At 56.4% G+C, this 27,532-nt stretch overlaps 2 protein-coding genes across 13 annotated transcripts; one reads left to right on the top strand and one right to left on the bottom strand.

The window, feature by feature from the left end:
• The first annotated feature begins 199 nt into the window (after window positions 1-199).
• Window positions 200-7,579, top strand: TMEM150B (transmembrane protein 150B). Of its 11 annotated transcripts, XR_008293661.1 has the most exons (9): window positions 200-581; window positions 1,134-1,265; window positions 1,521-1,684; window positions 2,156-2,201; window positions 2,327-2,369; window positions 2,547-2,717; window positions 4,594-4,777; window positions 6,985-7,242; window positions 7,326-7,579. XR_008293661.1 is itself a non-coding variant. In XM_053210659.1 (8 exons), the coding sequence occupies exons 1-8, from the start codon at window positions 325-327 to the stop codon at window positions 7,179-7,181; spliced, it is 1,119 nt and encodes a 372-aa protein (XP_053066634.1). In that variant the 5' UTR covers window positions 201-324; the 3' UTR covers window positions 7,182-7,302. The 11 variants fall into 11 exon arrangements, 10 of the variants coding, with proteins under 10 accessions (XP_053066634.1, XP_053066631.1, XP_053066638.1 ...); XM_053210659.1 differs by lacking the exon at window positions 7,326-7,579 and having other exon boundaries at window positions 201-581; window positions 2,622-2,717; window positions 6,985-7,302; XM_053210656.1 differs by lacking the exon at window positions 7,326-7,579 and having other exon boundaries at window positions 201-581; window positions 6,985-7,302.
• Window positions 7,284-26,111, bottom strand: BRSK1 (BR serine/threonine kinase 1). Of its 2 annotated transcripts, XM_027037266.2 has the most exons (19): window positions 25,623-26,111; window positions 23,536-23,630; window positions 23,355-23,440; window positions 21,355-21,495; window positions 17,922-18,038; window positions 17,808-17,841; window positions 17,659-17,727; window positions 14,216-14,362; window positions 13,822-13,853; window positions 13,453-13,623; window positions 12,835-12,932; window positions 12,465-12,624; window positions 12,170-12,230; window positions 11,348-11,717; window positions 10,852-10,900; window positions 10,637-10,760; window positions 9,874-10,072; window positions 8,662-8,751; window positions 7,284-7,941 (listed from the first exon to the last, which is right to left on the bottom strand). In XM_027037266.2, the coding sequence occupies exons 1-19, from the start codon at window positions 25,756-25,758 to the stop codon at window positions 7,784-7,786; spliced, it is 2,337 nt and encodes a 778-aa protein (XP_026893067.1). In that variant the 5' UTR covers window positions 25,759-26,111; the 3' UTR covers window positions 7,284-7,783. The 2 variants fall into 2 exon arrangements, with proteins under 2 accessions (XP_026893067.1, XP_026893068.1); XM_027037267.2 differs by lacking the exon at window positions 25,623-26,111 and having other exon boundaries at window positions 23,351-23,440.
• Window positions 26,112-27,532: the final 1,421 nt, after the last annotated feature.

The raw sequence follows: 27,532 nt of genomic DNA, 5'->3' as shown, positions 1-27,532 counted from the left end.
AGGGAGGGGGGGCTGGGGGCAGGACTCCTGGGTCTGAGGGAGGAGGTGCTGGGGGGGGGTGTCTGGACTCCTGGGTCTGAGGGAGGAGGGGGCTGGGGGGTCTGGACTCCTGGGTCTGAGGGAGGAGGGGGCTGGGGGTCTGGACTCCTGAGTCTGAGGGAGGAGGGGCTGGGGGTCTGGACTCCCGGGTCTAAGGGAGGAGGGCCTGGAGACCTAGATTCCTGGGTCCACAGGAAGCAGGATGAGGCCAGGGCCCAAAGGTCTGATCACCAAGAGGGAAGGAAACCAGAAATCTGAGGGTTGCCATGTGGAAGACACAGCAGAATGGTCCGGGCAGAGGAAGCAATTGCTTTCGGGGAAGGCTCATCGGATGAGATGTCAACACCAAGGTCTCCCTTCCCACCCACCCTGAGCCTGCCCACCGGGGAATTCCAGCAGCTGTCCAGAGGAAGGGAGAGGGGAAGGCAAGTGAGGGCGAGGAGGCCGGGTCAGCAAGGCCCTACGTCCAGCAGCATAAGGACGGAAACTACTCTTAGCACAGAGTCTGACCCGTGGGCCTGGATTCTGAGGTCCCAGAGGAGGTAAGAGCTAAAGGTGGGACCCCAGAGGCTAGAAACAAGTGGATGTGTTCTAAATCTTTCTTTTTTTTTTAATGTTTATTTTTTGAGAGAGAACACGAGCAGGGGAGGGGCAGAGGGAGAGAGAGAGAAAGAGACAGACCGAGGACCTGAAGTGGCCTCTGAGCTGTGGGCACAGAGCCCGATGTGGGGCTCGAACTCACAAACTGTGAGCTCATGACCTGAGCCGAAGTCCAACTCTTAACCGACTGAGCCGCCCGAGTGCCCCTACAAGTGCGTGCCTTCTAGAAGGGACTGGGGGCCTGCACGACTGGGTCTTTGAGGGAGGAAGGGTGGGGAGCGCTGCAGGCTCAGATTGTGGGTCCTGGGAAGGACAAGGGCTGGGCTCTTGGACGGTGAACTCCTGAAAGCTGAAGGAAGGAAGTTGGGGGCCTCTCGAAGCTAACTAAGGTGGTGCCTGCTAGGTTCTGCGTGGGGAAGTGGCAGTTTGGGGGTGAGGTCCTGGAGAAAGTGGTGGTGAGACCGTCAGACTCCTGACCTGACACTGTCCTGCAGCCTCCCGGGCTGGACTTTGGCTCTGCCACAGCACCACCCAGCTCCACGCCCGTCCCCTGCTCCCTTTTCAACCTCTCCCACAGCCCCCAGGCCCAGGACTCGGGAGTGCCAGAGGGAGCAGGTTCAGGACAGGTGAGCGTTCCGGGGAAGCCATGAGGCCAGGCCGGCGGTGGAGGGCTGGCTGGGAGAGGCTGGGAAGCTGGGCTGGGGGAGGCCAGCCTGGAAAAACTGGGAGGTCCGGATGGAAAGACAGTTGTTAAAAGAGGGAAAACGCCTCAGGCTGAGAGCTGGCCTCAGCAGCCCGGACCCTCACCGACTGATTCCGCCTGGGAGCCAATGGGGGCCTCAGAGCCAGGAGGCCACCTTCTGATGCATCTGGACCCTTAGGGCAGGTTCCTCACTGGAGAAAGAGAAAGAGAGAAAGAGAGAGGAAGAGAGAAAGAGAGAGGTTCGTGGCTCTCTACTTGCGCTGCAGAGCCCGGCATGTGGGGCTACCTGTCCCTGCTGCCTGCTTTCCTGGCCGTCTGGGCTATCACTGGAGTCTGGACTGTGTGAGTGTTAGAGGCAGGATGACCCCTGGGTCTGTGGGAGGAGGGGGCTGGGGGGTCTGGACTCCTGGGTCTGAGGGAGGAGGTCCTGGGGGTCTGGACTCCTGGGTCTGAGGGAGGAGGGTGCTAGGGGGTCTGGACTCCTGGGTCTGAGGGAGGAGAGGGCTGGACTCCTAGTCTGAGGGAGGAGGGGCGGGGGAGGGCGTCTCGACTCCAGGGTCTGAGGGAGGAGGTCCTGGGGGGTCAGGACTCCTAGGTCTGAGGGAGGAGGTTCTGGGGGTCAGGACTCCTGGGTCTGAGGGAGGAGGGGCTGGGAGCAGGATCCCAGGGGTGTGAGGGAGGAGGGCGCTGGGGTCTGGACTCCTGGGTCCGAGGGGAGGGAGCTAGAAGTCCCTGTTTCTGTGGGTAACAGAAAGAAAAGGTGTCGTTAAAACCACCTTGATGTGTCCCTGTACTTCAGTTTTGCCCTTGCAGTGGCCAACAGGGCTGTGAACCTCACCGAGGGTTTCCCCTATATCAGGTACTTATGGCGCTGGCGGGGTGGGGGTGGGGGGCTCCGCGGGAGAAGAGGAGGGGGCCCGCGTCTCAGGAGCCCCAGGATGATCCTTCATTTTCCCCAGCCTCTGTGGATCTTATCCCCCTCAGAGCTGCATCTTCAGCCAGCTGCTCAACATGGGAGCTGCTATGGGTAAATATTCTAGCCCTTTCTGTTGGGGCGAGCTCCTCCCAGCCAAGGGGGGGGCCGGCCCCAGCCCCAGCGTCAACCCAGTAGTCCAAGCCCACACGCGCTCCCCAGATATGGGGGTTAGGCCCCCCCCCCCCCCACACCCCTAGATAGCCGGTCTCTCCGCACCCCCTGCCCTAGGAGTCCGGGTCCGGGGCTCCCGCCCACTTCCCTCTCCTCCCAGCCGCCTGGATCTGCATTATCCGTTACCACCAGCTCCGGGACTTGGGGGTCGGAAAGTGGTTTAACCTGCTGATCCTGTGGACCGGACTCCTGTGTGCCCTGGGCACCTCCGTGGTGGGCAATTTCCAGGTGAGACCCGCAGGAGGTTCTGACAGTCCAAGTCTGGGACTACAGCTCCCAGCATCCCCCGGGGCCGCTGGCTTCTCGTTGCGGGGGCTCGTCCGCGCATGGCCTTCTGGGACTTGTATTTCTCTTGTGGCCATCGGGTCGGGGTGGAGGGAGGGGTGAGCTCCTAGGCTCTCAGAATAGAGCTCCGCGTGGGAGGCTCTTGGCTTCGTTATTTCACTGAACTGTAGAAGGCTGGGGTAATTGACTGCCATCCCCTGCCCCTGTCCCCTTTAATGATATAATTACTCGGAACCACTCATTCTTAGGGTTGCCACAGAGTTGGAGGTGTTGGCTCCGTGCGGGGCGCTAGGCTTTTATTGTGTGTGTCTTCATCCATCTTCACAAGAGACCTACGTACACCTTTTTTTGGTCAAATCCGACAGAGTTGGTTTTTGTTGTTGTTGTTTTAATCAGCCGGTCCCTGGAGGTCGGAAATTAACCCAGGGGCGCCTGGGTGGCTCCGTTGGTTAAGCCTCTGACTTCAGCTCAGGTCATGATCTCCCGGTTTCACAAGTTGGAGCCCCTGCCCTGGGCTCTGTGCTGACAGCTCAGAGCCTGGAGCCTGCTTCTGTTTCTGTGTCTCTCTCTTTCTCTGCCCCTCCCCGACTCGTTCTCTCTTTCTCTCTCTCTCTCAAAAATAAAAACATTAAAGAAAAGAAATGAACCCAGATTCAGACTCTAGAACCCGCATTCTTCACTGTGAAGTTCAGTAGATAATTGTAGAACAAATAAATGGACAATGGGTTGGAGAAAGCCTATTGATTTATTTTACATTGTTATTTAATTTTACTGTTTTGTCTTGGATTCCAAACCTCTCCAACCTAAAGAAACCACAGGGTGTTCAGATAAGAGGTTGCCTCCTTGGGCTTCTTAATAAAAATTCCCAATCACCTCTGCATAGCATTCATTCACTCATTCATTTATTCCTGGGTTCCTCAACTTTAACTTCTTAAAAATACTATATTGCTCTCCTAAGAAGTCTTTTTTAAAGCTTATTTATTTTGAGGGAGGGTGACCGCAAGTGGGGAGGGGCAGAGAGAGGGAGAGAGAGACAGAATCCCAAGCAGGCTTCCTCACTGTCAGTGCAGAGCCTGACCTGGGGCTTGAACTCATGAACCAGGAGCACATGACCTGAGCTGAAGTCAGACATTTAACTGACTGAGCCACCCAGGCGCACCTCCCCTAAGGGACCTTTTAAAGACATTTCCCCTTGGCCAATGCTTTCTCTTATTAAGCCTTTAGTATTTAGAATATATTAAATAACATACCATATATCTGCAAGCCACAAACCATTGTAATAGTTGAGAATTTTTTCATCCTCCAGAAGCAAATTCTTACCCTCTGAGTGGCCATATTAGGCTCCCTGACCCTGGTTAAAAATGAAAGATATACTTCACTAATATTTACTGAGTGTCTGCGATGTGTCAGGCACTGTTTTAGGGACCAAGGCCACAGCAGTGGGCAACAAATTTAAGTGCCTGTCCTCCTCTAGCTGACCATGGCCAACACTCTTTCTTTTATCCTTTTCTTTAATGTTTATTTATATTTGAGAGAGAGAGAGAGAGAGAGAGAGAGAGAGAGAAGGGGAGGAGCAGATAGAGGAAGACACAGAATCCAAAGCAGGCTCCAGGCTCTGAGCTATCAGCACAGAGCCAGACTCGGGGCTCGAACTCGTGAACTGTGAGATCATGACCTGAGCCAAAGTTGGATGCTTAGCCGACGGAGCCACCCAGGTGCCCTGGGTGTGGCAGTTTTCCAACACAGCCTACTGGGTGGATCGAGGACCCCTCCCCCCACGTCTGTAGCTTCCTCTCCCCTCTTGTCCCTTTTCTCCCAGCAAAAGAACCAGCTGCCCACGCACCTGACAGGGGCCTTCTTCGCCTTCTTCGTGGGCAACCTGTACTTCTGGATGCAGCATTTACTCTTCTGGTGGATGAAGAGCCTGCCCCAGCCTGGGCCTCCCTGGATCGGGCCACTCCGCCTGGGCCTCTGCAGCCTCTGCACCATCCTCATGGTGACCAGTATCCTTACTGGGGCCGGTGGCAGGGCTTGGGGTTTGTCCATTGGGCTGGGTGTGCGACGTGTGGTGCACAGTGCCCTGTCCTGTCTGGGCCTCCGTCTCCTCAGGAGTTTTTATTTAATGTTTGTTTATTTTTGAGAGAGAGAAAGGGAGACAGAGCACAAGCAGGGGAGGGGCAGGGAGGAGGGGGTAACAGAGGGTCCGAAGCAGCAGGCTCTGCGCTAACAGCACGGAGTGAGCAGGGATCTGTTAGGGGAGCCTGCCCTGTGCCGTGCATCATGTTGGCTAAGACTGGAAACTGAGGTTCAGAGAGGGGGAGTGTCTTGGCCAAGACCGGTCATGAAGTTCAATGGCAGAGCTCCAGCAGGCTCTCAAGAGCAGCCCGGGTCTCTTCCCAGCTCCACATCCGGTGATGTCATATTAGCAGCTCCAACTGGCCTTGGTGGGAGTATTTACCACACAGAAATTGGCCAATGCTGTAAATCGTGGTCGGTTGTTAACCATTTACCAACATACCTGGCACCCGGTGAAGACTACCCAGCCCCGTGCTGAGTCACCTGAGCCCAGATGCCTTCCGCCAGCACGGCTGCCTCTGGGTGACTCAGGTGACTCTGGGCACTTCACTCCCCATATATTAAGATGGACTTGTTTTGATCATAGTAACAGTGGTTATTGATAGGCAAACTGCTCTGAGAGAGGGGAGGCTGCAAATTCACCCTTAGGGACTGGTCTCCTTGGGGAGGGTGGAATGGAGGCCAGAAGACTGCTGACGTTGGTTGGAAGAGGCTGGAGGGAAACCAGCTGACATCCTGTGTGGTCTGCCTTAGGGACAAATTGGGCTGCTAATCAGTTTGGCTGCAGGGTCCTTTTTCTGTGGGGCTGGGAGATGGACCATAAAGATGGCCAGCGAGGTGGGATAAGGGCTGGGTGTCTGCAAGGATAGGTCCGAGAACTGACAGATTCTGAACTGGTCTTGCAGAAGGAGCTACTTTGGGCAACACTGCAGGTGCGTGTAGAGGGTGGAGAGAGACCAGCTCACAGATGAGGCTGCTGGCAGGGCGGAGATGAGGATCTCCAGTGCTACTGTGAGGCTTGAAAGGCTTGGGTTTCTACCCAGGGGCAATAGGGAGCCATGGGGAGCTGATGAGCAGGGGAGAAACAAGGTCAGTTCTGGGGGTAACCACCCTGTGTTCAGGTGCTCCCACCTGTTCTTTGCTCTAAGATTCATGGGGTCAGGGGTGACGTCAGCCTTGTTCACGGTCTAAAAATCCTTCAGTGAATGGAATAATGTCTAAACCGATCTAGGGGCAGTGAGAGAGCGCTAGCTTATGTGAGAAGCAAGAAAGTTGTTGCAGGGAGTCGGGTGAGGGGGTATCCCTGAAAGGGAAATGCCTCTCTGCTAGGCTGAGCTCGGAGTGTGCTTGGGCTGGCAGAAGGTTTTCAGGGGGCGCCTGGCTGGCTCAGTCAGTGGAGCATGTGCCTCTTGCTCTTAGGGTTGTGAGTTCGAGCCCCACACTGGGTGTAGAGTTTACTTGGAAGGAAAGAAGGGAAGAAGGGAGGGAGGGAGGGAGGGAAGAAGAAAAAAAGGTTTTTAGGAGCAGGGGACTAAGAAGCTGGAGACAGGACAGGACAGCCCAGGACAGGGGTGGGCAAGACCAACAGCACAAGCCTTGGGGTGACCAGCTGGCCATGAGGAGGGGGAGGGGAGGGGCAGGGGCGAGGGTGATTCCCCAGGGTCCGCTAGGCATGTGAGTGGGTGGCAGGGCTGTCACCAGATGGGGACACCAGGAGGAGGAAGAAGATATTTCAGGGGGTGACTGGGAGGGGCCCTAGGGCTGTGGGTGGTTGGGGAAGAAAGTCGCCAACGTAGCCTGATGCTGGCACCCGGGGTTGGGGGGATCTTTAGGAAACGCTGCCTATTTGAAGGGAGAAGCAACTGGGAGCTGCTTGTCTGGCTGGGCAAGTGGGGAGATGGTGAGGGAGGCGGGAGTGGAGGGGAGGTGAGGGAAGCGGGGGAGGGTGGAGCCTTAATGGCGTCAGGAAAGGCCAAGGATAAGAGAAACTTTGTTCTGCAATGTCGGAAATGCGACAGGAGCGGGAGGAACCTACAGGCCGCAGCCTGAGATAGACACAGAGGTCGGCGGGCATTCACCGCGAGTGGGTGCGGGGTCCTCTCTGCTCGGCGTGGCCCTTGACCCCGGCGTGAAGTGGTCATCCTCCACTCCTGGCTGCTGCGCTCGGCCTCCGCCGCCTGCGAGTGGGCCGTGGCCATGCTGCTGTTCACGCTCTTTGGCCTGTTTGCTGTGGACTTCTCCGGCCTGGACGGCTGCACCCTGACTCTCCGGCCGGGCCCCAGCCTCAGCTCTCCACCCGCCTCCCCCCTCTCCCTGCAGATCCCCCTGTGAACGGCAGTCCGCTCGGTGTGGTCTGACCCCGGCGCTGCGATCGATCGCGGCCACCCGGGAAGTGAGAGGCCAAGGCCAGCCAGCCATCCCTGCTCAAGGCTATTTATTATTATTATTTTTTTTTTTTGCCGCCGGCGGAATCAGAGACACGGACGCAGGCAGGGTCACGCGAAACCAGAATTCCTTCCGGAGAGCAAATCCGTACAGAAGGTTGTTGAGGGAAGGGGAGAACCGGGGAAGGGGGGGCCCGGGGAAGGAGGAGTTGGGGAACACAGGGACAGATGGCCCTCTCCGTCCGGATCTGCTAAGCCACCCCAACCAGCCCCCGTCCCTCCCCCACCCCGCCCCGCAGAGAGATTGATCAATAAATAAAATAATAAATTAATCAATAAATAAAATAGAAACAGCTCCCCCCCCTCAGTCCCCCCTAGAACCACCCCCCATTGGGCACGGCCCCCTGAGCCCCATCCCTGCGGGGCAAGGCCGGGTTTGTTGTATCTCTCCCCTCCCTACATACTCCTTGGGCCCTATTTACAGATTCACAGTTGGGGGGCAGGGAAGGGGGGTGGAGGGGGCTCCCCTCCTTCCCCGGCCCCCTGGGGTCAGGGCAGAGGAGTCCCGTTGGTGGCCAGGAGTTTCTTGTCCTTAGCGGGGCCTCGGCGGGGAGAACCACTCAGCTCTGGGTCTGGGCGGCCAGGCGGGGGCTGCAGGCTTCTGGGTGAGGTACCAGCAGGCCGAGTCTGGGCCCCATTCTTCTCGTCTGTGGAGGAGGAAGCAGTCTGGCCTCAGTACCCTCACGGCTGCCAACCCCCAAGGAACGTGTTCCGGCAGCCGCACGGGGCTGGAAGCCTGGGGAGACGGTTGCCGGAGGACACATCTGCAGCCGGACCTGGCGATCTCAGGACAGCAGGTCACACATCCTGGGCCCCTCCAAGCTGTGTGACTGTGGGAACTGGGCCAAATGAGTCCCGGTGAGAGCCGGCGGCCCACCCTCAGGAGGCGTCCTCACAGACTCTGGCTAGGACGCTATTCACTAAGGGACAGCCTGTCGCAGCAGCAGCAGCAGCTCAGATTTGGGGATGACAGCCAGAGGTCCCCTTTCCTTCCTCCCAACCCCGGTTGTTAGAGAGGACGCTCCTTGGCAATAGGGCCCGGGGGAGCCTACATGGGCCATTTGGGGGCCTGAACAAACCCGGATGGTAGATTCCCCTTCTCCAGAACACACTTCCAGAATTTTTGGCAGCAGAAAGTTCCACTACGCCTGACAATGAGACTACTCATCCTCTTGGGGACCCCTGGAGGTGCCCTCCCTAGCAACGAGGCCTTCTCGGTCAGGATGGCCAGGTTCCCTGGATGGAGCTCAGGCCCCAGCCTCTCGGAGGCCCCGCCCACAAACCGGAGCCCTGGGGGGCACTGGTTCAGCAGGGGGTCTCCCCTCCAGCCCACAGGATCAAAGAGGGAGACACTGCAGCCCCCACACCTGCCAGGGCCTGCACGGAGGGCTGGTCGTGAGTACTCAGCAGCTGTGCCTGGATGGTCTCCACAACTCGCTTGAACCGACGGCTGGGACCTGGAAGGGGTATGGAGACAGACTGACTTGGGGACCGACCGGGACAAGGAAGGCCCTCCCACCCTGTGAAACCCAGCAAAGGACACTTCTCTCGGTCTCAACTTCCCCGCCCTGTGTTGGGCATAAAACTAAACTTCGGTCTGCAAAGGGGACTAAGAAAGGTCTGAGTTGAAATAATGATGGGTGCCGTTTTCCACTTAAATAGGTCCTGTTCCTTGTTAGTTTCAAGGTGAGGTCATGTAGAGCCAGAAATGCAAGAAAAGAAACGGGAAGTAAAATAAAATCTTAAAATCGAGGAAGTCCTGCGTATTAGTCTTTAAGGGAAAGGACAAACAACACGCTGTCATTCATTTCGGTGATGACACCACAGTGCTCTGGGGAAGCCTGGTTTAGAAACCCCGAGAGCAAGCTCATCTCCCAGCTGTGACACACTAAGACAGCTCACAAGGCTGGGAAACAGGAGCAGCCCTGGTCATTCAAACTCTTGCTTAGCAGGACTCAGGAACCACGCTGAACCGGAAGCAAGGCACCTCTGTGGTTTTCGTCTCCTGTGCCAACTCCCGATTAGTGATGGTGGCCTGAAGTTTCTCAGGCTGCACCTGAGCTCAGCGGGAAGAAGTGCAGTGGTCGATTGCTGATGTCTGCTCTGGGTGCAGCAGTGACATTTGACAATGGGCGGGCCATGTCTTTGCCCTTCTGCTGTACTGTCTTAAGGAAGTAGGAAGGGGGCTCTGCACTTCAAGGTCAAGGGCTCGGTTGAGCCCAGCTCTGTCATGGTCTGTAGTGTGACTCTGTCAAGTCTGTTTACCTCTAGAGGACTCAGTTTTCTCCTCTGTAAGATGGGTGATTACTCACACCACAAAGGCTGCTGGGAAGCTTCAATGAAATAGTGCAAGGAAAGCATTTGGAACATCACAAATATCCACTAAATGTCAACGAGGAAAGGGGGAAGGAGAGGAGGTAGGGGTCGGAACGAGCAGGGGGCTCACACAGTCAGTCAGCACTAGCTGAGCCCCACCTCCTCCTCCTCGCTCTTGCTGCCCTCGTGGGCCACTATCCTATCTCAGCTGTCTTGAGGATCCCAACACCAGGCTGGAGGCAGTGTAGCTGAGAGAAACTTACCGGAGATGAGAGTAAAGGTGACAGAGTAGATGCCACCACCACTGCTGCCATCCCTTCGTGGGGAAGGCTCCGGGCCCTCGGAGGAGCTGATGTCTACCTGGAATCGGACGGGCTTCTGGAAGACGGATGGGCCGCCACTGGCCTTGTACTCGGCCCTGAAGCTGGTCTGTGACAGCACACTGTGACTCAGGCTGGGGATCTGAGGCAGGAGGGGGACAAAAAGAGAGGGTGATTCCAGTGACCTGATTCCAGGGAATGGAGAGCCAACCCTACAACTACTTCTGCCCAAGGAACTACAAGTTCCATCAGCCACTGGGGCAAAGAATAACAGAAAAGCCATTGGGAGCCCCCACTGCCTGCTGGGACTTGTAGTTTTCTTGTCCAACTATAGGCAGGGTATAAGGGGAATGGCTGAGCAACTGGATCCCCACATAACAGGACCCTCATATCTAGGTGTCAGCCCCAGGCTCCAGAACCACATGACACAAACATCTCCTCCACAAGCACTGCCACATCTGTCTCAAAACCTTTAAGTCCCACTAGCTCCTAGAGCAAAGCACCCCAGGACACAGTAAACCCCTCCCACCTCCCTGCCCCTACAGTGACCAAACCCAACTCTGAATGGAAAGCTACAGATCCCATGAGCCTTAGGAGGAAGCCAGGCTAGAGCTGGGGGGGGGGGGGGGGGGGGCGAATCCCCCAAGGGCTTCTGGGATTTGTAGTCCTATGCTGCCCAGGACACAAGAAGACCCAGGGCCCTCACCGACAGGAAGGCGTGAACAATGTCCGCTTTGATGCTGCTGAGAGGTTTGTCCTTTAGCACAAGGAATATTTGTTCTTCTTTGTCCAAGGAGATGAAATTCCCAAACCAGGAGCGTTTTGCCAATCTGAGTGAAAGGGGATGGTTGGAGGCAGGTCAGGAGGGGGCTAAGGGATTAAATCCCTCCCTCCTTCCTCTCCCTTCCCCGTCAGACTCACTCTGGAGAAGACTCTGGAGTCAAACTGGACATCTCCTCAGCAGTGGGGACTGGGGGATAGGGAGGGGAGAGTATGGTCAGCACTTGTCCGTCATCCTGGTGTCCAGCACGCAGGCTAGCAATCACCTCCAACCAGAGGTTCCAGACCTCAGCGCCCGCCCACTCACCTCCCAGTAGCTAAACCCCAAATGGCATGCTGACTGATGGTCCTTCCAGGGATGCTGTCCCACCTGTTAGACCACACCCCCCCGAGGGTGGAACTTGCTTGCCATGAGCCAATGGGAAGATGAGCCAGAGCAAGGAAGGGGCGTGTCCTTCAGGGAGGCCCCTCCTCCAGAGATGGATGCCACACCCCCTCTTCCCAACACCTGAATCTTTCCTCCCAAACCCATCTTCTCTTCTCCTAGGACGTGGGAATCCAGGCCCCCTACCTCTCTCCTCATACTAGGACTCAGGAATCCGTGCCCCCAGCCCCTGCACCCCCAGGGACCCCGTACCCTGCATCTTGCGTCGGTGAAAGCGAGGGGAGCCCAGGAAGCTGTTGCGGATGGAGTTGAGACGACTCCTCCAGGCGGCTCCCCCGACACCACCACCGGGGCTTGGGGGTGGCGTTGTTCCCGGCGTCCCGGTGGGGCTGGCCCGGGGTGTGTGCAGGGGCGAATGCAAGGGGGTTCCCCCAGAGGAGCGCGGGGAGCCTGGGGGGCCAGGGAGGGGTGTGGAGCGGGCACTCGGGGGCGGGGGCTGCTCCCCAGCGCCCCCACCCCTGGGGCCTCGAGAAGGCAGCGTCTGCGTTTTGGAAGTCGGGGAGCCCCCGCCCCGAGCCTCATCTCCAGCCCCGGGCTCAGGCGAGAAGGAAAAGACAGGACTCTGCGAAAGAGTAGAGATGGGTGACATGGCCGACTACAACTCCCAGGAGGCTCTTGGAGCCTCGGTCTCACATGTTCACAGAGGTGGACACCGATGCACGCTGGAACTTGTAGTCCATTATTTCCGCCTCCCAAACCACATTGTTAAGGGGACAGGGACTTTTTCTACCATGCTCACTGCTCTAAGACCCAGCACAGTGACTGGTCACGGTAGGGACTCACTTAGCTTTTGTTAGATGAATAAATGAACCTCTGACACACTAAAAACCCAATCCTATTGGAGGTGAAATGCCCAATGTACTAAAATAAAATACTTAATGCAGCCTTAGGTTTTGGTCCTTTTAGGGACAAAAAGGCAATGCCCCAAGACTTCATGGGAATTGTAGTTCTGCCAATCTTTGCTCCAGTGTTTTCATCCCCTTATCCCTTGAGTAATCGGGGACCTGGCCTTACCCTTGGGCTGCTCAGAGGGCTGGAGGACAGACCGGTGGAGGCTCCACTGACACTACGAGACCTGTTTCCAGGAGACATTTTTTTTTTTTTTTTAAATCAGTTGTGTGGGTTTCATAAGGCTCAGATGTCCTCTCCCTTCCACACTCCTTTCAGATGAGGACACGAGGCCCAGAGAGGGGAGATGACTTGTCCCAACGACACAGCACGGTCGAGGGGCAGCTGGGCTAGAACCCTGAACTCCCACCCCCCCTCACCCGCCAGGACTGTGATCCGCTGGAGGGACGGGGGCTCCCACCTCTGACTGTGCTGGGCCATCTCCAGGGCCCGCCGGGTAGGCACTGGGGAGCCACCGCCCCCAGCATCCGTGATGCTCAGTACTTCCATGGACTTCCGCTCTGGCCGCCGCTTCCCGTGACGGCTCAGCATAGGGGAATCCACACGTTTCCGAGGTGGGTCTGAGGGCGGAGAGAGTTTCAACCTGATCAAAAGACATGTTCGCCCAGCTGCACATGGCACTCATGCAGATGGGGAAACGGAGGCCCAGAGTGGAGAGTTGTGACAAGGTCACAGGGCAAGTCAGGGGGTCTAAACCCAGAAGCTAAGGGCTTGCAGCCCCTTCCTCCCACCGGAATCCGGGGTCTGGATTCCCAGCCCTGCCTGCTCACCAACATCATTCCTGGGAGGCAGGTCCTGGTCCTCACAGCTGGGATAGCGCTCCTTCCGATCCAAAAGCAGATAATAGATCATCTTTTCTTGGTTCTCCCTGGCACGCAACGGGCGTGAGGGGGTAGGAAGAGAATTGGGATCAGAGGTCGGGTCTCCAAGGTCTCACCCCCTCCCCGCAGCTGGGGCTCGGTACACCCAACATCTCTGCCCATGCTTCCATCTTCCTAGGTAGCGGCACGGTTAGTTCCTCTGTGTCGGTGTACATCCTACCCTCACCTTAGTCAGCAATGATAACAGTAGTAGTAATAATAATATCGAAGCACTTACTATTTGCAAGCACTACCCACGTAAGGCACTAAGTCTGCGTCAGCACCTGTTGATACTTTTCAGCATCTTATCTTTTTTTCCGCTGGCCCTACCGCCCCCTCCTGGTTCCTCAGGGAATCGCTCCACGTGGGACCTTTAAGCCAGCCCTGTCTAGCGGCCCTGACGCCCGCCCCAGGGAGTCTGCGCGGGTGCGAGGCACAGCTGCGCCCCCTGCTGGCCGTCCGGGGCGCTGCAGCAGCTCGCCGGAGGCGGGCAGGTGGCGCGGGTGCTCGAGGGCGAGGGGGCCTTACTCCTCGCTGCGCAGTTCGCGGTGCAGCCGCTCGCGGTCCCTGAAGCAGCCCAGCGAAGCCATGCTCTCCAGGACGTCAGGGTCCAGCTCTCCGTTTGATGGCAGGCTCCGCATGGCCACCCGGCGGCCTGGGGCTGGCTCCAGACAGGGGTCCGGCTCGTGTTTCCCGCCCCTGGGAGACGGAGAAACATTACAGGGGGCCGGGCATCCGTGACCGAGCCCACTCCACCCTCTCCTGGGAACCCAGAAATCCGAGTCTCCGGCCCCTCCTCCTTGAGGAACCTTGGCATCCCACCCCCTAGCTGGTGCTTGACATTTGCCCCCCTCCCCACGTCCTCCCGGAACCAGGCACCCAGTTCCCCGTACTCACAGGTACCAGGGATGTTTCTGAATTTGCTCCAGCTGTGAAGAGGGTGGGTCGTAGAGAAGCACCAGTGAGGTCGAAAGTTGATGACGTGGCATTGGGGGTCCCTGACGATGCCCCCTCCTCTCCACCGGGGTCAGGATGACTTTGGTCTCCCCTAGTGGCAACTGAGTGCCTTGACCCACAACTACTGCCTGGGGCATGCATCCTTCCCGCGGTGGGGGACCTTCCCAGCTTGGAGCGGCAGGTTGGGCAGACCCTGGCTCATTCCACGACACAACCCAACCTCCCCCCCTCTCCCCCGGCCAAGCTGACAGGCAGGTCCTGGAAAGCCATCTTTATGAGCCCCCTAGGGATTCTGTCCTCATGACCCACCATCCCCCCTGCCCCCCCAACTCACACTGAGCCTTTTCTCAGGCTCCACTTCGATCATCCCTCTCAGGAGGCTCTGGCAGTCTGGAGGAATGAAGTGGGGCATGTGGAAGACGCCCCTTTTCACCTTCTCCAGCAGCTGGCGGAGATTGTCGTCATCAAAGGGCAGAGCCCCCTGAGTGAGAAATGACAGGACCCCTTACGGAGCTTACCATGTACCAGGTAAGAGCCTAAGTGCTCCACACACGGACACATTTAGTCCTTACCACAGGCCTCAGGAAGTAGGGAAGTGTTAGTACCCCACTTTACAGGTGGGGAGACTGAGGCACGGAGTGGTCCAGCAACTCGCCCGGGGCCTCTGAGCTGGTAATGGAGTCAGGCCCCAGTGCTTAAGAGGCTGGGGTTGCATCTTAAGAACAGGTTTCTCCCCAGACCAGTTTCAGATGCGGTCACACTCATTCATTCACTCAACGAAAGGTGAGCATCCATTATGGGTCAGGGATCTAGTAACCGACAAAATGAGCCCTCGCTCTCTGGGACCGTGAGATGCCGGCGAGTGGACGCGCATTAGCTGTGATGTCATTCATGATGGATTCAGCACCTGATGGTGCCCCTGCTGCCGCCTGGGTTCCAATCTGGCCCCTAGGGCTGGAGCAGGACAAAACCAGATTCCTGTCCTCACGGAGCTTGGTGTAGAACAGTAATTAATAGGCAACGGTTGTTGAATGCGCGGTGGGCGAGGCAAACAACACATGGACAGGAACGTGGGTGATGAGGACACAGAACAAGCAGGCAGCGCGGGACGGGAGCCGGGTGTAGCCGGGGAGTCGAGGAAGGGGTCGCGGGGGAGGTGACGCTGGACCGAGACTCACAGGGGGTGACAGTGCTGTCCCTGGTGTCAGAGGCCTCTGGACAGAGAATGCCGGGTGTTGGGGTTGGGGAGACTGGGAGAGGGCGCCCCTGAATGCTGGTCTAGGGCCAGGAAGCCTGGATGTGACTCTGCTTGTCGGTCTTGTTTGATGTGTCCCTGTGTTTCTTGTTTGCCTGGTACCTGGACCCTCAACTTCCCAGCCTCCAGAACAGTGAGAAGTGCATGTTTGTTGTTTAAGCTGCACGGTCCACTTTTGTTAGAGCAGCCCAAGCCAAGGCGAAGACAGACCTCTTGTTTTATATATATGTGTATATTAATATATATTTATATAAAAAATATATATATATATAAATACATGTGTATAATATATAAATATATAAGGGCGCCTGGGCGGCTCAGTCAGCTGAATATCCAACTTCGGCTCAGGTCATGATCTCACGGGTTTGTGGGTCGAAGCCCCACATCAGGCTTTGTTTATATATATATATATGGCATATAGATAGAACTCACGGGCAACAGCATTATAACTCACACTTGAATGAAGCGTATCTAACGCATACATTTTCCTCGATGAGGGACAAAACAGCTTTCTTGCCCTTAGGAACGCAAGATAGCACTTCAACACTACCCTGAGGACCATTTAAAATCCCCAAGGAAAGGGCACCTGGCTGGCTCAGTCAATGGAGTATGTGGCCCTCGATCTCGGGTTGTGGGTTCGAGTCCCACATTGGGTGTGGAGATTATTTAAAAAAATATATAACATAGGGGCGCCTGAGTGGCTCGGTCGTCTCACTCTTGATTTTGGCTCAGGTCATGATCTCACGGTTCGTGAGTTCAAGCCCTGAGTTGGGCCCTGTGCTGACAGCACAGAGCCTGCTTGGGATTCTCTGTCTCTGTCTCTCTCTCAAAATAAACAAACTTAAAAAAATAATAATATAAAATAAAATCACCAATAAAAAGCACGAAACAGCAAATATATTGCACCCAATAAACCACAAAAAGCACAGTTGCTTACGAGGTGAGCTGAAATAAGGAAATAAATAAATACATAAAAAGCAGAGGGTGGGTTGCCTCGCGTGTGGTGGGGACTCCAATTTTTCTCTGCTCTGTGCACATCTGAGAATGACCTCAAAAGCACCCAGAGTGTTGATTTTGAGGTCATGGATAAACTGCGGTGAGTGGGCAACTTTGCAATACAGAATCCGTAAGTCGTGAGAATCATCTGCAATAATAATAGTAATGAAGTATGAGTACCAGTAACTATCGAGTACCGCCTAGAACGCTGAGCATACGACACGCTATCGAAACCCTCGCAATTCCAGGTACCCTAACCGTCGCCACTGGGCGGGTGAGGAAAGGGGCCTGGAGAGGGACGTTGATTTGCTTGCTCAAGGTGACGGAGCGGGGGTTTGACCTCAGCTGGATGGGCTCCCACACTGCCAGCTGCAGAGGGGCTGAGGCCTGTCGTGTTGGAGCCTGCCTCCCGGGCGCCTCTCCAGCTTCCCCGGGGGGCCCTGGGCCCCGGGGCGCCCACTCGGCCTCGTTCCCCTCAGTGTCACGGAGCCTCCCTGGTCACAGGCTAGTGCTTATGACGCCAAACACTGATCCCAGACCTGCCACTTCTCAGCAGTGTGGGCCGGTCACTTCTCTCCGGGGCTGTTGGGAGAGGTCCGGAGGATAACGCGCCTGTAACAGTGCCTCGCATGGAGCGCACCACTAATTCGTCTACACCACACGTGTTCCTGAGGGCCGACCGTGTGCCAGCTCGGGTCCCACTCGCGAGCCCACGAAATAAGACACACAAAGACAAAAGCCCTGACTTCTGGGAGGTGATGATCTAGAAGGGAAGGGAGACGCCCCCTCAAGGAACCGAACGACTAAACGCACGATGGCAACCGAGAGTCGCCGGGAAGCCCAGAGCCTACCCTGGAGGATCCGACCTCGTGGGGCGTGGGGGACAGGGGAGGCTTCCTGGAGAAGTGGCAGTTGAATTGAGGCAAAAAGAAAGTCTAAGGGGGCGCCTGGGTGGCTCGGTCGGTTAAGCAGCCGACTTCGGCTCAGGTCATGATCAAGAGGTTCGTGAGTTCGAGTCCCGTGTTGGACACCGGACTGGAGGTGTGGAGCCTACTTGGGATTCTCTCTCTCCCTCTCTCTCTCCTCTCTCTCTCTCAAAATAAATAAACAGCACCACCAAAAAAGTCTAGGTGTAACCTAGCTGAGCAACGGGACTGGTACGGGTGGGAGAGGTTCTGGGCAGAGAAGCACAGGTGTGGAGGCGAGGCGGGAAGAGCCGGGCTGACTGTACGAGCTACTGTCACATTGCAGTGCCCTAGCACAGCCACCGTCCCGAGCCGTCCAAGGGCTCCCGGCTGCCCCGTCCTTTTCTGGGACACCTGGATTAGCTCACCATTGTGTGACTGAATGGTTAGCTCTGGGCACAGAGGGGGGATCTTGCTCCAGGATCTTGGTCTGCTGGCTAATACCTCCCACCTTCCCGATCTCAGTGAAATAGTTGGTACCCCTGAGGGGAGGACGGAACTTGATGTTCTGCGCTCTACGTTGTCCTAGAAATGGGGCAGGAGAGGTGAGGGGCACCTTACCACAAGCAGGGCAAAGAGAATGACTCCACAGCTCCACATGTCCGCTCGGCGGCCGTCATACTTCTCCCCCTGCAAAGGAGGACCAGCTGTGACATCGTCTCTCCACCACGTTCCTTCCACTCCTCCCTCCTCTCCACCCGCTCACTCACCTTAATCACCTCCGGACACGCATAGTGGGGGGACCTGAGGGAGAGAGGCAGTGTGAGCCTCTGGCCGGCTTCTCGCCCCCTCCCTGGGACTACAGGGGCCAGGCCCCCACTCACCCACAGCTGGTCTCCAGGAGGCTGTCCCCCACCTGCAGGGACGCCATGCCAAAGTCCGCGATGCGGATGTTGTTTTTCTCATCCAAAAGCAGGTTCTCGGGCTTCAGGTCTCTGTGGCTGAGACAGGCAGGCAGGTGGCGCTCAGATCTCTGCCCTCCTCCTGGGGGCCGAGGCCCAGTTCGCTATCTCTCAGAGGGGGAGACTTCTGCAAAGTCTTACGGACAATTTCAAACACGCTCCAAAGTAGTGACAAGATACAAGGAAGCCCCATGTACCTGCCCGCCGCCCCCCCCCCCCCCCATTATCAACTCAGGGCAAATCTTCTCTCGCCTATACCCCTACGTACTGTTTCCTTCCTCCGCTGGATTTTTTTTTAAGTTTATTTTGTTTATTTTTGAGGGGGGGAGGGGGAGGGGCAGAGAGAGAGGGAGAGAGAGAGAATCCCAAGCTGTCAGTGCAGAGCCCGATGCAGGGCTCAATCCCACGAACCGTGAGATCATGACCTGAGCCGATATTAAGAGTCGGACGCTCGTCCAGCTGAGCCACCCAGGCGCCCCTTCACTGGAGACGCCAGACAGCATATCATTTTATCCGCAAATGCTTGACTATGTATGAAGTGAGATATTTTGAAGTAAGAAGAGTTAACGTTGAGCTACTGAAATACTTCCGTGCTGAACAATAAAAACATTGCCGCCCCAAGCCAGTCACTGGTCCCTCGTGAGACACCTGCCCTCTCCCCTGGAGCAAAATCCTTCAAGTTTTAAGAGCTAATGTCTGGGAGGAGATGGGGCCTGAGGACTCTAGAATTTCGGTCGGAAGGGGTCAGCTCAGTAACCGGGTCATACTTGTTCAGTATGTTGACTATTGCCCCCTAGAGGCCAGTGTTTTTAATGTCAGGGTTTCGACAGGGTCCGGTCGATAGGGAGGTGTTGACAATTTAAACAGGCTGCCTTTCATTTCCAAGCTCTACCCCCAACTCTGAGCCCCTCCACCCTGATACCCACTCCAACTCCAATCCCCACCCCAGAGAGGGAGGTGTGCAAACAAAAGAGGTTGAAAGACAACGGAAGGCATCCATTTGCACCTCAATGAATCATTAAAATGTTGCATATTTAATATCCTGTTTTGAGAGCGGAAGAGAGGACAGGACGATCTTTTCACATGGACATTCACAAGCCAAAGCACGAACCTCAACCCTTACTTCAAGTCATAGACAAAAATTAACTTGACATGGATCCCAGGACTAAATGCAAGAGCTAAAACTATATAACTTCTCGAAGAAAATGTAGGAGGAAGCCTTAGGGACCTTGAGCTGGGCAAAGATTTATAGATAGGACAGAACAAGCATAAACTGTAAAAAAAAAAAAAAAAGACAAAATTGGATTTACCAGAATTTAAAGCTTTTGCTTTTCACAAGACATTGCTATAAAAACGCAAAAGAGGGGAACCTGGCTGACTCAGTCGGAAGAGCGAGCACGTGGCTCTTGATCTCAGGGTCATGAGTTCGAGCCCCAAGCTGGGTGCAGAGATTACTTCGTTAAATAAAAAAAAAACCTTAAAAAATATAATAATAATGCAAAATCATGTCACAGACTGAGAAAATAATACTCAAAAAATATACAGTTGATAACAGATTTGTCCTTAGGGGTGTCTCAGCTCAGGTCATGATCTCATGGTTGGTGAGATCAAGGCTTGAGTCGGGCTCTGTGCTGACAGTGTGGAGCCTACTTGGGATATTCTCTTTCTCTCTCTTTCTCTCTCTCTCTCTCTCTCTCTCTCTCCCCTCTCTGCCCCTCCCCCTCTCATACTCAAGCACCTTCTCTCTCAAAATAAATGCATAAATAAACGTTTACAAAAAAAGATCTGTCCTTAGAATAAATAATTCTTAAGAGTTATTCCTAGAGCTACCTCTCGTTCCTAGAATAACGGAGCCTTACAACTCAATAATCAAAAGATAACTCAATAAGAAATGGGCAAAGGGTCTGAACAGACATTTTTCCCAAGGAACATAAACAAATGGCCAATAAGCACATGAACAGATGTGCTACATCATTAGTCATGAGGGAACTGCAGATCAAAACCACAATGAGATACCACTCCATACCCACTAGCATACGGCTATAACCAAAAAGTCAAACAGTAATGGGCCGCCTGGGTGGCTCAGTCGGTTAAGCGTCCAGCTCTGGGTTTCAGCTCAGGTCACAGTCTCATGGTTCGGTCTCACGGTTTGTGGGATCGAGCCCTGGGTCGGGGTCTGCACTGACAGTGTGGAGCCTGCTTGCGATTCTCTCTCTCTCTCTCTCTCTCTCTCTCTCTCTCCCTCCCTCCCTCCCTCTCTGCCCCTCCCCTGCTTGTCCTCTCTCTCTCTCTCAAAATAAATAAGCTTAAAAAAAAAAAGTCAAATAGTAGCAAATGTTGGCAAGGAGGTACAGAGACTGGAACCATCATGGACTGTTGGTGGGGCGGAGGGTGTGTTAAAGGGCGCAGCCGCTTTGGAAAATCATCTGGTACTTCCTCAAAAGGCCAAGCAGAGTTCCCATATGACCAGACAGTTCAACCCCCGGGTACGTACCTGAGAACCGAAAACACGGGTGCACACAAAACTAGCACGTGAATATTCACATGTCCCTATTATTTATAATGGCCAAAAAGGAGAAACAGGGGCACCTGGGTGGCTCAGTCGGTTTAGTGTCCGACTTCGGCTCAGATCATGATCTCATGGTTTGTGGGTTTGAGTCCTGCGTCGGGCTCTGTGCTGACAGCTCAGAGCCTGGCGCCTGCTTCCTTTTCTGTGTCTCCCCTTCCTCTCTCTGCCCCTCCCCTGCTCACGCCCTGTCTCCCTCTCCCTCTCGAAAATAATCAACATTTTAAAATGGAGAAACAACTGAAGTGTCCATCAACTGTCAAATGGATAAACAAGATAAGGCATATCCACGTGATGGAATATTTATCAGCCACAAAAAGGAACGAAGTACTGACATGCTACAACATGGACGAACCCCGAAAACATTTTGCTCCGTGAAAGAAACCAGACACAGAGGGCCACATGCAGTATGAGTGCGTCTGTACGAAATGTCCAGAATGCGCCAATCCGTGGAGACACAAAGCAGACTGGTGGTTGTCAGAGGCTGCGGGCAGGGGCGGTGGATGGGTGACGGCTTAATGGGTACGAGGTGATGATGTTGGGGGTGATGAAAATGTTCCAAAATTACATAGCAGCAACGCACAGCACTGACTATACTACAAACCACCGAATTGTGTACTTTAAAGGGGCGAATTTTATGATACGTGAGTTCTAGCTCAGTTTTTTTTAAAGGGATAAAGATTTATGTTGGGGCCGCACCACACTGGCTTCCCCTCAGCTGCCATGTGCTTCCAGGGCCTGCCTCGTGGGCAGTGCTCCTCCCGGCCTCCCCTCACGCTGCCCCCTCACCAGATGGAGTAGCTATGGCAGAAGTCCAGCGCCGATACTATCTGGCGGAAGAACTTCCGGGCCTCCTTGGGTGTCAGTCTCCCCTTCTTTACCAGGTAGTCAAACAGCTCACCTCCAGAGACGTGCTCTAGAACCAGGTACCTGGGGGACGTGGAGGGGGCAGAGGGCTGGAAGGGGCATGTGGAGGACCAAAGAGCCTGGTCTTCCTCTTTCAAAAGCCCTTGGACCCCAGCACAAGACCTCAATCCCACTGGCCCCTGACAGCAGAGAACCCCAATTCCCATGAGTCCCTGGGAGGGGAGAGACTCCTATTCCCATGAGTCTCCAGGAGGGGGTGGGACTCCAGTTCCCATAAGTCCCCTGGAGGTGGGGAGAGATTCCAATTCCCATGAGTTCCTGGGAGGGGGAGAGACTCCAATTCCCATGAGTCCCTGGGAGGAGGAGACTCCAATTCCCAGGAGTCCCCGGGGGGAGGAGGAGACTCCAGTTTCAATGAGCCCCTGGGCAAAAGAGACTCCAATACCCCTCAGCCTTTGGGAATCCAAAACTCAATTCCAGAATCCTATGTCAACTTTAGGAGTATAGTACTTTGACTCCTAGTTATTTCAGGAGATAAGGCAACTCTGTTAGCACCTGGAGGACAGAAACACCCCAATTCTCACAAGACCCTGGGAAATAAAGACACCTCCCTCCCTCACTCCCATTAGCTTCTGGAAAGCCAAGCCTCTCATTCTTATAAGCCTCTGGGATGAAGAAACTCGAATTCTCAATAATGCCTGGCAATAAATGATTGTAGTGTGCACCAATCTAAGTCAAAGTCTGTGAGGTAAAAGACTACAACTCCCATAAGCTCTAAAGGGGTTTAAAACTCCCAACTCCCATAAGCCTCTGAGACATAGACTCCTAATTCCCATCAGCCACTGGATCCTTAAGACTCCAAATCCCATCAGGCTCCAGGAGGTTAAAACTCTGATTCCCATCAACCACTGGAAACAAAGGCTCAATTTCTTGGAAGGCTGATAATCCTCTGTGAAGCCCAAACTCCCATGGGCCCCCCCTCTCCCTACCTAGGTGGTGGGGTGGGAGTGACATCTCCACCAGCTGGTGACAAAGCCCCTCCCTGCTGCCACACCTGGGGAAGCCTGAAGATTACAATTCCCATGAGCACGTGGGGCCCAGCGGCGTACTGCCTGGGGAAACCAGCCCCAGCATCTGATGGGTATTGGAGACAGTTCATCCTGAGGACTGCATGGTGGGGGCTGTCCCCTCTCCCGCTGCCCAGCCCAGCTGTCCCTTGGGTCACCAGAGTCCAGACAAAGGCCTATTGTCTGTACCCTGGACAGCTGGACTCCACTCCCATGTTCCTGGGGGGTAATCAACTTTGAGATACAGACTAGGAAATCGTAAGACAGCCGTTGTTGGGGTGTCCATCGTAGCACCCAGAGTTATGTGCGGGGAAGGGGGGGGTTCCAATGCTCCAGAGTGGGGGTTTAGGAAGAGGCAGGATTCACTGAGCCTTAGGCTTTGTTAAGCCCTGTTGCCTCAGCAGATGGAACTGGGGTGGGGAGCTGCTCTTAACAAGGTGGATCTCCTTGAGGACATCCAGGTTATGTAGTAGAGAGTGTTCCCTGTAGTGCGGGGTGGGGGGGTACCGGGGCTGGGGAAGAAGGGGCAGGATGGGCCTCTGTCCCCCCACTCAGGATGGCTCACGCTTAGCTGTCCTGTTGCTGAGGCACATTTGGTCCTTAGCGTCAGGCCAGGTCAGGCCAGTCAGCCTGGGAACAGGAGGATTATGTGCGAGCGTGTGTGTGTGTGTGTGTGTGTGTGTGTGTGTGTGTGTCTTCTGTGCAGTAGGGAAGGGACTGACTGGGCCTTCAGAGGCCCAGCCAGGAGAGCTTAAGTTTCCACAGGCCTCTTCAGGCCTTCTTTCCAGAAAGGTCCCACCCTAGGAACTTGGAGTGGGGGGTGCATAGGGGGGCTGGGTGTCTATAAATACCTACAAATATTTCTTGTTCTCGTAGACATCATGCAGCTTGAGGACGTGTGGGTGTTCAATGAGCTTCAGGATGGCGATCTCCCTCTCCACCTGGGGGACGGCAGGGCGCACAGAAATGGAGGTCAGCATGGCCTCCCACCCTCCCCTCAGCCCCAATGGGACGCCCTCCCTCAGCACACACACACCTTCATCAGCACCGACTCGGACAGCTTCTCTCGGTTCACGATCTTGATGGCAACCTTCTGGCCCGTGATGCAGTGGACCCCGAGTTTAACCAGCCCTGGGGAAGCAGGATTGAAAATGTGGAGTGTGTTCAGAGAGCACTCTCACGGCCTCTGGCTCCTCAGTCCTCCTTGCCACCCCCTTTCCTCCTCCTTTTCCTGCTGGCTGCAGTGGCCTGAATCACCCTGACCTGAGTCCCTGAGGGCTCTGACAGCTGTCATTCCCACAAAATGCACTCTTCTTCCTGCTGCCCATAGACATTGACATTCTGTTCTGTCCATTCTTCTTCTTTTTTTTCTCCCCCTTAAGTCATCTCTACACCCAACGTGGGACTCGAACTCACAATCCCGAGATCAAGAGTCGCACGGCCCACTGACTGCGCCAGCCAGGTGCCCCTGTTTTGTCCCTTTTGCTTGTCCACCACCTCCACAGCCGACCCCGGTTCTCACCCCATTCTCTGTCCTCCTGATGTGCCCCCTGAAGTCCGTCTCTCCACAGAATCTCTCCTCACTGTGTCTCCATAGCTTTGTCTCCCCTGCTGCCTCCTTCAACCTCTCTCTCCCTCTGAATCCATCTTTTCCTTGAATTCTCTGCCCTTCAATCATCTGGAGACTCCAGGTCTCCCAGGGAATATACTTTCACGTTTGCCCCCTTCCCAGACCATTCTCCTCCACCTCCTTCCAAACCCTGACCTTTTTTTAATCCTCTTTTTGGATCTCCTTTTAATAGCAGCTGTAGCTGGGAGCATGCAAGAGTATGCCCACTCCCCAGGGGTAAGCCCCAAAGCCACAGACCCTGGAGTCTGGGTCCCCAGCCCCTCCTCCCTCACACCCACACAGCTCCTCTTCCCTCAGACCCAGGAGTCCTGCCCCAGCCCCCTCCTCCCTCAGACCCAGGAGTCCAGGCCCCCAGCCCCTCCTCCCTCAGACCCACACAGCTCCTCTTCCCTCAGACCCAGGAGTCCTGCCCCAGCCCCCTCCTCCCTCAGACCCAGGAGTCCAGGCCCCCAGCCCCTCCTCCCTCAGACCCACCCAGCTCCTCTTCCCTCAGACCCAGGAGTCCTGCCCCAGCCCCCTCCTCCCTCAGACCCAGGAGTCCAGGCCCCCAGCCCCTCCTCCCTCAGACCCACACAGCTCCTCTTCCCTCAGACCCAGGAGTCCTGCCCCAGCCCCCTCCTCCCTCAGACCCAGGAGTCCTGCCCCCAGCCCCTCCTCCCTCAGACCCAGCAGTCCAAGACCGTGTCCCCTTCCTCCCCCATAACTCAGGAATTCAGGTCAGTGACACCTTCACACTCTTACCACTAGGCTCTTGGGGTCTGAGCCTCTACTTCCCTCATGCCCCGGCCCTCAGCTTCACAGAGACCCTGGGCCCACCGCTGCCTAGGACGCAGGGGTGCAGCTCCTGCCTCACAACCCCCTACCCTCCACCTGGCAAGAAAGAGGCTACAGCTGGGGCCAGTGTTTAGCAACAGCAAAGGATGCCCTCCCCCCCCCCCCCCCATTCCACAACCACTCCTGGGAGCTATGCTCTTGGATCCACCTTCCTACCTCTCCATCCTGTTGCCCACACTGAGCCGGCATGCCAGAGAAGGGGGAGAAGGCTGCAGGCCCCATCACCCTAGCCTCACCGCTGGTCACCCAGACAGCCTGCCAGGAGAGCGTGAGGCCCTCCGGATCCAGAGCGGTGCAGAGGGAAGCGGCCGTCCAGGGCGCACCCCCATCCCGCGGCCGGACTGCAGCAAGGACCTCGGCTCCCGTTGCCGGCTGGTCCGCTGCTGCAGGCCGGCCTCCCTTCCCTACCTGGAGCCCCTCCAACCTCTGCCCACCATGAGGTGGGAGCCTTTGGGCCCCGCACCTCACCCCCCCCCCCCGGAGTCCAAGCCCCCAGCCCCCTCCATCCTGGGGACCCAGCAGACTGGAGCCCAAGTGCCCTCTCTGTGAGGGACCCTCACAGAGGGCGATCAGCCCCTGCCCTTTGAATACCCAGGAGTCCCGCCCTCTGCCCCCCAGCTCTTCTGCCCCCGCCCTAGGTGTCCCCTCCCCTGGCTCACCTGTCTGTCCTTTGCCCAGCGTCTTCTCCAGCCGATAGGGGCCCACATATTGGGCGTGCTGGGGTGGGTGTGGGTGTGGGTGCGGGAGGTGGTAGGCGGGGGAGCCCCCGCCCCCCTCCTTGGCCCCGGACGACATGGTGCCCTTGGTCCCGGCCCGACCGGCCCCCCGGCCGCCCCCCCGGCGGCAGGTCGCCCCGTCCCTCCGGTGGGGGCCGGCGACAGCTCCGTCCCGGCCCCCCCGGCTGCTCCCCACCTCTCCGGGGGTCCCCAGGGGGCTGGGCTGGGCCCCCCCAATCGGCGGGCCGCGGAGCTGGGGGAGGGGGGGCTGGCCCGGGGGGGTCAGGCCCCGGGAGTCAGCATGGCCCGGGGGGGGCTGAGCGGCCCCCCCTCCCCAGCCCGTCCCTGGCCGGCCCCCCCCTTCCTGCGCCTCCCCCCGCCGGGGGGGTCTGAGGTGCGGGCCGGCGGATGCTGCAGGCCGAGGTCCCCCCCGCCCCCCCACGCGCCCTCTCTCCTCCGCCTCCTCCTCCTCTCCGCCTCCCCCCGCCACCTCGTCCTTTCTCTCCGGCACGCTGACATCACCATCCGGGGACTCCGGGCCCTTCCCCAAAGTTAACCCTTTCGGAGGGGGGAGGGGGAGCGGGGGCAGGGGGCGGGCCTGGGAGCCGGAGGGACAGAGAGGAGGGATGCAGGGATGCAGGAGGGGAGAGGGTGGAGGCCAGGCGAGGGAGAGACGTGCGGAGCAGAGACCGGGGCCGAGACGGGGCTACACAAAAGGAGATGAAGTCGGGCACAGAGGCAGACGGCGAGAGAGATGCGGACCAGCAGACCGGCTGGCGCGAGGCAGGGACAGGGGCAGAGCCGGGGGAGTCCGACGCGGAGAGGCAGAGACGGGGGGAAAAGAGGGAGAGAGTCGGCCGGGAAGACGGAGACAGGTGTGCAGAAACGCAGATGTGATGGAGAAGGGGAGAGGGGATGAGGGGGAGAGACAGCGACACAGAACCAGGGAGAGGCATAGGTGAGGGGAAGAGACAGGGAGGTGAGGGGGAGAGATAGGGAGGAACAGAGAGACAGAGACAGAGGGAGGGGAGGATGTAGAGGCGAGGCCCAGGGAGAAGAAGGGCAGCCAGAAAGATGAAGGGTCAGAGCGCAGGAGGGAAGTGGGAGAGACAGGTGGATGGGGATGAGGCGGCAGGTAAAAGAACAGACAGGTGGAGGGACAGAGACCCAGACGAAGAAAGACAGGGCTATGGAGAGGGACAAAGAAGGAGAGAGCTGGGGACCGGAAAAGAACCGTGGGGTCCCTACAGGGGGGAGGGCTACGTGCTGGGGAAGACGGGGGCACAGAAAGAGGGAGACAAGCAGAGAGAGGGAAAGAATTTGGGGGTTGCCGAACCAGGCCCCCAAGCCTGCCCACCCAGGCCTCCTTCTCCCTCTAGTATCAGGGCCCCATATCCACCCACAGCCCAGGTGCACCTTCTCAGATTTTCTTGGTTCCATTCCCCCTTTTAGGATCCTCAGTACTCCACAAAGAAACTTCCAGAACCCCCTCAGGTCCCTGTGTATGTTTTGAGACCCCTGAATATTCTTTGTGCCCACCATAGGGTCCCCTCAATCTTCATGTGGGCCTCCATACAATTCTACATGCCCACTATAGCACATCCACGGATCTGTGCTCAGGTAGATCTCCACATATTCCAGGACTCCTGTATCAGGTACCCAAAGGTGTTAGACACCCGTTTAGTCCCCAAGTCCCCTATAAAGTGGACCCAAGAGCTTCTAGTCTCCTAGACAACTGCCTTCATTCTGTAAACCTTTATTTAACACCAAATCTGAATGCTGGCCCTGTCCACATGGTGAGGGGACACCAGGGAACCACACCAACAAAGATCTTTGCCCCGTGGAGCTTCCAC

The sequence above is a fragment of the Acinonyx jubatus genome, chromosome E2, assembly GCF_027475565.1.
Source record: "Acinonyx jubatus isolate Ajub_Pintada_27869175 chromosome E2, VMU_Ajub_asm_v1.0, whole genome shotgun sequence".
In the NCBI taxonomy this organism is placed as follows: domain Eukaryota; kingdom Metazoa; phylum Chordata; class Mammalia; order Carnivora; family Felidae; genus Acinonyx; species Acinonyx jubatus.
The sequence above is the reverse complement of the archived record's forward strand: the minus strand, read 5'-3'. Positions and strand labels throughout refer to the sequence as shown.

Bases quoted from the DNA above. Each gene is read 5' to 3' on its own strand.
- BRSK1 (XM_027037266.2), bottom strand. From the start codon at position 25,758: ATGTCGTCCGGGGCCAAGGAGGGGGGCGGGGGCTCCCCCGCCTACCAC. The intron at 13,854-14,215 runs GTGAGTTGGGGG...CCCTCTTCACAG, and splicing joins AGCCTGAGAAAAGGCTCAGT to CTGGAGCAAATTCAGAAACA. The intron at 12,625-12,834 runs GTGAGCAGGCAG...CTCCGCCCTCAG, and splicing joins GCCTCCCAGGAATGATGTTG to ACCCACCTCGGAAACGTGTG.
- TMEM150B (XM_053210656.1), top strand. From the start codon at position 325: ATGGTCCGGGCAGAGGAAGCAATTGCTTTCGGGGAAGGCTCATCGGAT. The intron at 1,685-2,155 runs GTGAGTGTTAGA...TTGCCCTTGCAG, and splicing joins ATCACTGGAGTCTGGACTGT to TGGCCAACAGGGCTGTGAAC. The intron at 4,778-6,984 runs GTATCCTTACTG...CCCGGCGTGAAG, and splicing joins CACCATCCTCATGGTGACCA to TGGTCATCCTCCACTCCTGG.